The following is an 11713-nucleotide window of genomic DNA, read 5'->3' as shown; positions in this document are numbered from 1 at the left end:
TGGATGTGGGCTCAAGGGAAGAGAATTATTGAGGATGAAAGGAGAGAGGATTGAGTGAATAATTTGGGAGTGCCTACTCTAGTAGAGGGTGCATTTTACAATAAGGTTAGTGGTTAGTAGTTAGTAATTATCACCAAAAAATATTTACAAAATCATTCACCAAATGGTGAGATATATGATGAGAAAAGTTAGAGAAGGGATGAGCTTGTAAAGAGAGGTTGAAGCTTTGGAGAAGTTGACATTCACCTCTTTACAACACCGGAAGAAGCAGTCAGCATGGCGAAGCAGCGCGTATCGATGAAGCTATGTTATCTTCAAACCTTGGAAAATTCATGATAAAAGCCTTCGTTTGCAGAGGTTATCCTTGGATTTTTGCTGATTTTTTGAAGTTCTTTACAAAGCTGAAGAGAGTATGGTAATATGGACATATATGTAGAGAGAAAGGGGGACACATAGGGTGTAGAAATGGAGGATGAAGGCTATGGAGGTGTGAGAGATGTGGAAATGGTGAAGAGGGTGAATTAGGACATGGGAGTTGCAGGTTTGGGAGTGGGAAGGAGAGGGAGGAGTGTGTGTGAAAGAGGAAAATGATAAAGTGGAAGAGGGAGTGTGGTTGCATAGCATGGACAAACTGGGGTCCACCAATAAAATCATAGATCACAGCTCGTAGCTCAAAAAAATATGAAAAAATTTGAGGTAAAAGTTCAGCTCATGAGCTAAAACTTTTGTTTGTATCACCTTTTCAAATTCGGGGAGCATGTGATCTTTAAAAAATCAGCAAAACCGACTTTTTTTTCCACTGCACAAGGTCCTTGTGAGGTTCTTCTTTGGATGATTCTTTTGAATACCTCCAAGAGTGAGCTCCCCATGGTGCATGCATGCATGCCACATACCCTTGACCTTATTTGGTAGGTCTATAATTGAAGATATTGTTGAGATCATGATATAAGTACATGTCAAATATAAATAATTTAGGTGGAAAAAATATAAAGGGGTCAAAATAAATCTCTCTCATTATAAGTCTACCATAAAAAGATGAATATTTTTTGTGGTCTAATTTATGAGAGTAATAGAGAATAGATGTAGGAAGGAAAAAATCACAATAGTGAAAAAATATACACATAAATAAAACTAGTTTTTTTGGATTTTTGTTGGGATGGAGTTACACCAAAAATAAGAGAAGCTTGCATGAAATTATTTTTATATGGAATAAAGAGTATGCAAAATGGTAAGAAAAAATATGGTAATGGTGAGTCAATGTACATAGCATAAATAACACACACCTAAGTATAAATATTTAAATAAATACCAAAATAATTATGAAAAAATCATTTTATTTAGGCCCTATATACAATAAAATATTTACACACAAATGGGCCATAATATACTTATATTTTTTATTTTTTGGCTCAACTAGCCCAGTGACTAGCTAATTAAGGGTTTTTAAGAAGATATGGGAAAAGTCCCCTAACTCACACACACCTATATACAGTGAAATGGCAGGGATAACCAAAATGTTTGAGTGATTTGATAGGGTGAGGTAGCTTACTATGGCAATTATGGAAAGCCGAAAAAACGGCTATCAGCGTATGTGGTGGGTTTTCAATTGCCTTCTCAGGATTTTCATCTACTAGAATGGTGTCCAGAGGGTCCTTGATGTATGAGGCTACCAATTGAGATCTAAAGTTCTTCGCAAACACCAAATTGAATTTTGGATGCTTGCCTTCGCAGTGCCTCTCTTCACAATGTCCTTGATGCAGACAAAACTTGAAAAATGTCTCACCATACCCAGCCTCTTTGTATTTACTCTTAATTAAACTGATAATGGGGGTCAGATTTTGCTCTTACATGGAGCTCCAAAGCCCTACATCGAATAGCTCAAACACCACTCTCAGCAATCGCAATATCCCTGGTCACAATGACACACCCATTCGGCCTACAATTAGAATATTTGCAGCGTGGGAAGGAGCACTTTCCCACCGCCACCGTTTCAACAGGACACCGTTAACATCGAACACTATGAGTTTCCTTTTCGCATGGCAAAGAAGGAAGTGTGTCTATGCCTTCACGACGATCAATTACCAAATGGATCTTACTTAGCATCATATTAGGAGGGATACATGATTTAGTCTTTCACACTAATCAAGGAAGAAAGACGCTTACCATTACATAGATGTTGCAATTCTTCCATTGACTTTTGTCGATCTAGCAACAATACATGTCGACCCAGTCGTAGCCCCGGACGTGCCAGAAGACCGCAACCAGCATACATTTGTAATACTACATTACCCTCCTTTGTATAGGAAGAGAGTAGCTTCTCGTGTAAATTCGGACTTCTCTCCATGCCCCCTGAAGAGATATCATCATTCTAAATGTATGTCTAGAAATTTAGATAAGCAAATACAATGGAGATGAACTTTTTGAAAACTCACGGAATACCTCACCAAGGACAGCCATCCGTTTTGAGTTGCCAATGACTGGCATTGTAGTACTCAAACATAGCGTGCGAAATAGGATTTCGATTCAATCTGTAGGCACCAATTTTGCGGAATACAATGATTTCCAAGCATCGCATCTGTGGGGCTTAAGACTCATAATGAGGACACAATCTATCACACACTAATTTTCCAAAGCAAGCAAGTAGTTTTACCTACCGTAACACCACCATGGAGGCTGAATGGAGTAGCACACAGGACGATAGTTGTATGGTCAAGATAGTACCCATTTCGATTTTCTAGGCTCGATAATACCCATGCATGTTCTCGATGACATATCAACACTAGATTTCCCTTCTCATCAAGATACTCCCTGGCAATACCAAAAACCTTTTGGATTTGATTTATTTCGAAATGGTTCCATTTGGGGATATTGGGTGATGTTATCCCGCCGACGCTTGTGTTGGTTGGTAGATGACAAAATATTGCATCGCAACCTACATTTGTTGTCCCGCCTCGCACCCGAAAGCTTCGCGTAGCTACTATAGCAATTTTTGTGAGTAGAGCACCTACATCTCCCTTGCCCGTCTCGTCAGCTGCTCCCATAGGATCAATAGCTAAAACCGCTGAATCTGATTTTAAAGAGATGAATATCAAGTTAGTAAGGTGAGACAATAATACCAGGAGTACCTCAGGTTGTTAGCATACCAGAGCTATGTGCCATTGAATTCTGCGCTTCATCATGAGGTGGAGTGTTGAATTGCACCATGACATCTAGATATAACAAGTAGGTAAGTGACTGTATTTTAAATACTTAAAGATATCGTCTCTTTGTTGCTACACACTTGCTCACCTCCAACAAGAAGATCAGGCTCCCCGCGATGACCAGTCTCTGCTACAGTAGATAATCCTGTTGAAACTTCAGTTATTGTGACGTTCGCATCATGTGCATCCACCCACTATAATAAATACATTGCTTACTGCACAACACATACCACAATCAATCATTCCATACTTACGAGGTAGAACGATAATTGTTGCCATTTCATTAGAGCGTATGACATCCTTCAATCCTTCACTTTCAGTGGTCGCCTGGCGGTGTAAATGAGCAAGCTCTATATTAATTCCAATCTCTATGCACTGTCGTTGTGCTTGCTCATGTGCCTTGTCATGCGAAGGAAGAACATGAGGCTCTAAAATGGAATGAGATGCTGGTGGAGCTTGTTCAGGCTCTAGGAAATGACTATGAGCTTGGTTTTTTAGGCTTCTCGGTGTTAATAGGTTCTCTCCCATTGATTGTGTGTCTCCCTCTTGATGCGCTTTCGGACTTGATGTACTTACCTTGTTTAGAGGCATTGGAGTATCTCTGTCCATTACTTGACCTTTACCCTTCTTCGCGCTGCTCCCCTATCGAGAGCATATAAATTACACAAGTACTATTAGTTCAACCTTTCCATTTAAGCAACAACAAGGGTGTGTGAAAACTTGCCTGGGTAGTTTGTGGGGCTCTTGTAGGTTTAGCAGTTGGAGAAGGTGGCACATCACTTTCGTCTTCATCATTCTCAAACTCCGAAGGAAATTCACCGTCGCTGCGCCTTGGTTCACGATCCTCCTCCACCTCTTCTTCTTTATCTGTCTCCTCAGTCACAACATCTTTTCCTTTTAGGGAACATAGGTTCTTACCCTGGCAAATTAATTTCACGTGTTGCAGTTAAATCCTCACATGACTTGAAAATAGTTTAACTATGGTTTTGTATGCTTTTACCTCTTCTTGATGTCTTTTAACTCTACCGGTCTCTGCCTCCTTGAACTGCTCCCGCTCGTTGGGGGGAAATGTGTCCTTCGCAAAGTCAATGAAAAGAGGACACTCAACATAAACTTTTTTGGGCCACAATGCTGCACGTTGTTCTTCCGTATACATGCATGCAAGGTGCTTCACATTGAGCCACTCTTTTGTAACTAAAACTTTATCTGTCCAATCCATGATCGGCACCCATCTGGTATACGTTTGCCAAAATATACTTATTGTCATCCACTCAAATTTTTTTAAGATTTAGAAATCAAGTAGGACAAGATTACATACCTGTAAAATGCCCGTTTGGCGGCCATGTTAGTACCCTCCTTCTGTTTCTTCTTATTACCTTTGAGTCCACCTTTCAATGTCTCGCACTCCACTTCAAAAAATGTGCTACTGTACCTCGATTGCCACTCCCTTATAGTTGTCACTACGGTGTCGTTTTCAGGGAGGCGGCACAATTTCTTTAGCAACGCATACTGTCTCGTAGCCTCGTTCACAAGTCGATTCCACCATGTCTCTCGACGTAACCAAGTGTGAAATACGGAGTGGTCGTCTACATTATTAAACAACTACGTTATTTTTTACTATACTCTTTTTATTTGAAACATTTATCAAAAAATGACCTTACTTAGCGCTGATTTTAGGCTTGGATATAATGTGGTTGGATCATCGCTAACCAAGGCCCTTAGCACATTGCTATGATGATCGACTGGTAGATCGGCGCATGCAAGACTGTATATTCGATCCTCTGTCAACCACTTTGGTCTCTGACTCCAATCTATGTCCATAAGCAATCTAGTAACAAATGTTAAAATTTTTAAAGCAGCACGTGAATGTAAACTTAACTCCCTTTGAAAGAAACCCCTATTAATCTTACCTCCACCACTCCTCTCCTAAGTTAGGATCCGCAATTGCGGATGCCCGTTGCATATTTTTTCGGGCTTTCTTGTCAGCCATATAGAATGCGTTACGGTAATGGGTAGTGAACTCCTCCGTTGAGAGCTCATTTCGATTATTACTCACAGATTGCAAAGCCTTTGTATACTTTGCCTGAATCATGACATTAGTTCATTCTTTGTTTGATCCACTACATTGTCATGGTGAGAATAACGTAAAGGACAATGCAACTTACCGGATATAGAAGTTGGGATAGCACGATAAGAGGGACCTTGTACCAGCGTCTTCACAACCTCCCACGCTTATTCATTTCAACATCTAATTCTCGTTGCAACCATCCTGGAACATCTTCCTCCAAACCCTTAAGCAATGTATCCATGTTGGCTGTGCCCATTGCTCTTACCATACATAGCATATCTATGAAGAAAGTTTTTACGTAGCCTTTGTCATTAATGCTGTGGCAACAAAACTTACACCGTTAAAAGACTAGGAAGCGATAACCATGCTATCGCTAAGCTTATCAAATTGACTAGGAAGCAATACTCATGCTATGGCTAAGCTTATCGATTCGACTAGGATGCGTTAATTATGTTATAGCTAAGCTTACTGATTCAAGCATGCCACCACAGTGAGAACTTCTCCCTCGTTCTCTTTAGTGACCTTAAGCATGCAAGCTTCCACATAGCAATGGTACTTAGGCTCCTCTTTGTGAACTGTAGAGCAAAATTATCTTGCATAGTTTCACAAAATTCATCTCATCTTGATATTGAGTCAGAAACAAAAGTGTATAAAGTAATCTACCTGTATCAATTTGTGCATTCCATGCCCGAAGACGATGATTCCCATCCCATGTGTTGGGATTAAAGCCCAAGTGGCCTCTTATGCGGATATGGCTGGCCGCCCGCCTAACTCACTTCCCTCTAACTCTTTGTCTATACTAACTTATACTTTGTGAATACTAAGTTTAATTGGGAGATAACCCTTCTAACAATTCTCTGCGTACTGTACTGTGTAAGCTCACTGTGTGTGTGTGTGTGTGTGTGAGAGAGAGTCGACCCACGCTCCGCTCCCCGACTTCAATTGGTATCAGAGCCTTGGTTCAGTGCGGATTTGCGCAATCGCTGCGCGCACTTTTTCGGCAGATTCTGGATCCGGAGTTCGAAAATTCACACTCGGCGTTCCGGGAGCGTTTCCAATAGGTGACCTGAAGTTTTACCCCCCTTTCGAAGCTGTTTATGCCCTCAGAATTTCGTTCTGAGCACTACAGCAGAAGATAGATTTCAGTCGCAAAGAAATCCGTCTTGTGTAGATTGGCAAGCAAGAGGTGGCCGACATCAATATCGGCATCGACATACATCACTCATTAGTCTTCAGAGCATCATCTATAGACCAGGTACACATATATATCATCAGATATATATATTGCAGTCTGCATTGTTACTTCTTGTGCTTGCCAGGTTCCAAGGGAGGTGTGGCCATACGACGGCTTGACACCACTGGCATGTATTGCAGATTGATGTACTATGATTGTGGGTCTGCTAGTTGTGAGTCACGCTAGCAGACAGACCGCCGCAGCGGTCATAGGACAGTGATTGGTCTATTATAGGATGTATGCTAGTTCTGGGCTGGGTTACCCAGTGTGAGGTGGATTAGGTTGCTGGAGTTCCCCTCTACACGCATCCTCTTCAGTGACTTTTATCCCTTAGGATGTATGACTTTGTGTAGACACTGGATTGCATCTTATGCGTCAGGCCGTTGAGGCATTGTTCAGGGTTCAGTCTTGAGACAGATACAGGTTCTGTCATCGCCCAGAGAGGAGACAGTGTATGCTTACAGGACAGCATATTACATAGATTTTTTAGATTTGTCACTGGTCAGCTATTTATGATTGTTTTTTGAGCTATCTTTTGGTTCCCAGAGCTCAGTTAACAGGGGTGACTCTGTCAAAAATTTTCAAAATATTGACAGTTCCTGAGGAGAGGTGTTCAGCTTGTTGATTACAGCTTGTTTACTGTGTACAGAGGCCAGTTTACAGGGGAAACTCTGTCGGATTTTTCTCAGGAGTAAGCAGTTTGGCAGATATGGCATCTTCTCAAAGTGAGACTCTTTACAACATAAAGAAGTTGGATGGCACAAACTTTCCATTCTGGAAGAAGAAGATTTGGCAGGTTTTGGTGCAGAAAAAACAAGTGAAGCCACTGAAGCTCAAAGGGGAGAGACCAGAAGGTATGGCTGAATATGAGTGGGAAGAGCTTGACGAGTTAGCTTGTTCCACAATCATGCTGACACTGGCATAAAATGTTTACTTCAACGTAGCAGAAGAGACTACAGCGTATGGCGTATGGCAAAAGCTATGTGGTATGTACGAGAAACAAAGTGCTGCTTCTCAGATTTACTGGCTCAAGACTTTGGTGGATTTGAAGATGAAGGAAGGCACAGCCATGTCAAATCATCTGAATGAATTTCACACAATTTTCAGCCAGTTAACAGCACAGGAGATAGTCTTTCCAGATTCAGTGAAGGATATGTTTCTCTTAATCACTTTGCCAGACAGTTGGGATACTTTTCGTACAACGTTAAGTAATTCTGTCGCGCCAGAAGGTCTTACAAGTGCCAATGTAGAAGGCAACTTGCTCACAGAGGAAGTGAATAGGAAGAACATTGACAAATCATTGGAGGAAGGAAATTGTTGGTGTAAGTTTTCAAATTTATTCTACAATAGTTTGTAGGATGTCCATTTAATTAGACCCTTCATGATATCAAAGAAGTAAATTTATTTATTTTTTTGTAGGCTTTAGATGACTATTGCATCGAGGTCGTCCCTCGAACAAATCTCTCAGAGTCACGTCACGCTTCATGGCTAGCAGGCGAAGGTCACAAGCCTAAAATTTCTTTGTACGATGCAACAATTTCGGATATTGGGAACACTCTTCTTCAACAATCCAAAAGAATGGCATATACAGAGGGTAAGTATATAGGAAGCGGACCAAGCATAAGCAAGATGAGAGACAAGGCAGCTTCACGACAATTTCACACACCTACTCCCACACAGAGTAGCCGTGCTGTGAACGATGCAATTAGAGGAACTGATCTTCCAAAGGTGCCAGAGTTTTTTGGAGACCGGGTTACAACGACAAGGCGACGCAAGACATTCGGCAATGTTATAGGCGAGGAGGCAAATAGTTCACACAGGCCAGAGTATGTCACTCAAAATGTTGCTCAACAAATAAAGGCTCGAAAGTTGTCATTTGGAGATGCATCACAGGTAATCCAAGATCACTCTATGGACGAGGAGAATGAAGGGGTGACAATTAGGGCCATCGAGGTTGACATAAATGACACCATGTGGGCAATCTGCAGGTGCAAACCGGGGTCTAAGTTCACTTGCCAAGGAAAAATCAAAGGAGGAAAGTGCAAGAAAAAGGTGAATTTAAGCAAAGAGGGAACAGCGGCACCAAGTTTCTGGGGGAAACGCAACTGGGAGGGGCGTAACAATGAGACATGGGTATGGTTTTGTAGTGATGATGTCAAACATGTGTGGGATGTTTGTCCATATATTGTAATGCGGCCTCCAAGGCCTCCACTTGAGCGGCCAGTGGCACAGGGCACGAACTTAACAACGCATGAAGTAAATTCTTTGCAGCTAGCGGGGTTTCATATCGCAACAGAAACTATGGAAGTTCAAGGGCAAAGGCGTGCCGACAGGTATAGGACAGGTGTTTCTGAAGAGGCATCGAAAAGGATCGACAGTGCTTTAGGACTAGAAATGGTCATCGAACAAGTGGAAATGGTAAAGATCGGTAAGCATGAAGTCTTCATTGCAGTAACACCAAACTCGAAGTTACGTGGTGAGAAATATCGAGTCACAGTAGCTAGGAATCCTAGTTGTACTTGCAGAGACTTCCAAAGGAGGTCAGGGGAAGGAATGACCTATGTGGCTTGCAAACACTTGTATTATATCTACTTGAGAGTGTTTGGACTGGACATAAACAACAACATGTTCATCCATCACTCTAGTCTGGCTGAGCTCAAAACTTTACTGAGTGCAAAAAGACTGTTGTAATAATGTAGCATTTGTTATGCTATCACATTTACCTTGAGTTGTGCAAATGATGATATTTTGTTTTGAGTTTTCAACAAAATGAATTCTTTCATTGTTGTCTTTTGATATGCAATTAGTGAATGTGTGATGAGAGAGAGAGAGAGAGAGAGAGAGAGAGAGAGAGAGAGAGAGAGAGAGAGAGATAGATAGATAGATAGATAGATAGATTTTATTATCGTCCTCGGAGGTCAAATATGACCTATGGGACCAAAGTTACATGTGATGTAGTATGTGTATGGCTGATGAGTGACTCTCGATGCTCCAAAATTGTAGTGATGAGAGTCGCAATGGAGAGCCCACACTTTGGCTGGGAGAGGAAAGTGTGTAGGTCTAAGTTATGGCTGAAAATGTGAGAGAAGCAAGTTCGGATGTGATCAAAAGCTGAGCACTCTAGTAGTGTGTGGTACTCAGACTCTCGAACTTGCAGTGAGCATAATGTGCACAATCGATTTGACTCTTCTCCATCGCCCCAACGCCCTATCTCGCATCGAAGGAAATGGGAGCTGAGCCGAATTGCTGCGATAGTGCGTATCGCGGACAAGGGAATAGGCTCAAGCATGTAAGTGTGAGTACGGTTTCCTCTCTCGGCGAAGAACATGGTTTTGTAGTTGGGGGCAATATAGGTGGTGTAATGTATGAAGCGTGACCCACCGGATTTCTCCCAAGCCGTAATACATTGGCGTTGTAGAAAAGCTTCATTCACTTGGGAATCAATTGAAGCATCATGTAGCAAGTGTAATGCATCCCATCTCCCAAACCACTTCTTTATGTCTTGCATCCATCCCGTGCTCAAGATCTTGCTTTTATGCGTCTTTTGAACTTTTTTGCTTGCTTCCCATGCAATTGTAGGAAGTCGATGTGAGGGGTTTTGACGCATCTTTATCATGTACTCCACAACCCTTTCCATGCCCATAACCTCAATTGGAAGAGATCCCGACTCAAGAAGTAGGAGCATATATGGTGTTTGTGTCTTAACTTGGAGAAAGTTTGTAAGAAAACGCTTTTGGACATTCTCAAACTCTTTCCAAGTAGACTTTGAGATGCTCCCGCCCCACACTTCAACTCCATAAAGAAGAACCGGTGTCACCAATGCATCAAAAAGATACTTCTTGAGAACCCAACACTTGATGTTTCCCGCATTACACATGTTCTCAAATGCATAATATGCTCTCTTTCCCACTTCCAAACAACGCATAGCACATTCATGCCACTTGTGATTGGATGGAACCTCAAGGCCAAGGTACTTAAAGCTCTCAACAACTTCAAGTGTCTCGTTGTTGTACACAATGCATGGCTTCTCCTTATGGTTGGTTTTCACAAGCATAACCTTTGTTTTGGATTCATTTACAATCAGCCCACTATGAAAGCAAAAGTTCTCAAGGACAACCATAAGCTTTTGTGCATCTTCTAAAGTGTGTGCTAGAAGCACTACATCATCCGCATACAACAAAAGCATGATTACCGCATTGCAAATAGTGACCTCTTCAATGCCTTCTTCTTGCATAAAGTCAAGTACCATTTGTTCTAATTGATCGATGCATAGACCAAAGAGAGTTGGTGACAATGGACATCCTTGTTTAACCCCAATAGTGCTTACAAAAATTTCTGAAATTTCTCTTCCCATGCGCAATTGACAAATTACCTTCTCATAGATTCGAGAAACCGCAAGCATAAACTCACTTGGCACTTGGAGTTCTTCCATCCTTCTCCACAAATTGTTACGTGGAATCATATCAAAGGCTTTCTTAAAGTCCACAAAACAACAATACAATCGCTTGCCTTTCAACCAACTTTCCTCCATGAGAACACGAAGAGTGACAAGATGATCAATGGTGCTATGGCATCGACGAAAACCCGCTTGTCCCTTTGCACGCTTGTCGTTCTCTTCAGCCCAATCACTCAATTTCATCTCCATTATGCACCCAAACAACTTTGCCATAAGAGACCCAATCATTATAGTCCGGTAGTTGCTTACATTCTTTACATCCCCTCCTTTATGCAAAGGCTTAACCCAATTAGTACTCCAATCATAAGGCATACCATGTTGAAGTGCAAGGTTGAACATATCACACATCCACTCATGGGTAAAATCTCCCGTCCATTTGATCATCTCCGGCTTGATACCTTGAAGATCTCCCGCTTTGCGAGTGGCCAACTTTTCAAGCCCACCGCATACATCCTCAATAGTAAAAAAAGACGGCATACATGGGAGTGAACCATAAAATGGCATTTTTTCAGTATTTTCTTGCTCATATAATTGCCTACAATGTGTGTACATATCCACTAGACTCAAGTTACCAAAATTCTCAACCCGCTTGCCTCTCAAGTTTCTCCAAAATCTTCCACATGCATGTGCCTTTTCTTGGACTTGAAATTCTTGTTGCTTTACTTCCCATCTTCTTCTCTTCTTTTGAATCAATGCCTTGTATGTATGCAAATGACTTTGATAGTTGTCTTTGTCCATAGTTGCATCAAGCTTTA

At 41.5% G+C, this 11713-nt stretch overlaps 1 protein-coding gene across 1 annotated transcript; it reads left to right on the top strand.

The window, feature by feature from the left end:
- Window positions 1-5290: 5290 nt before the first annotated feature.
- Window positions 5291-9259, top strand: LOC147444056 (uncharacterized). The gene is made up of 4 exons (XM_086528065.1): window positions 5291-5344; window positions 7922-8344; window positions 8396-8835; window positions 9202-9259. Exons 1-4 carry the CDS (start codon window positions 5291-5293, stop codon window positions 9257-9259), a joined length of 975 nt encoding a protein of 324 aa, XP_086384191.1.
- The last annotated feature ends 2454 nt before the right edge of the window (window positions 9260-11713 follow it).

Source organism: Adiantum capillus-veneris, chromosome 13 (genome assembly GCF_014529385.1).
Source record: "Adiantum capillus-veneris isolate H3 chromosome 13, ASM1452938v2, whole genome shotgun sequence".
NCBI lineage: Eukaryota > Viridiplantae > Streptophyta > Polypodiopsida > Polypodiales > Pteridaceae > Adiantum > Adiantum capillus-veneris.
Note: the sequence above shows the minus strand (reverse complement) of the source record. Positions and strands in the feature narration are given on the sequence as shown.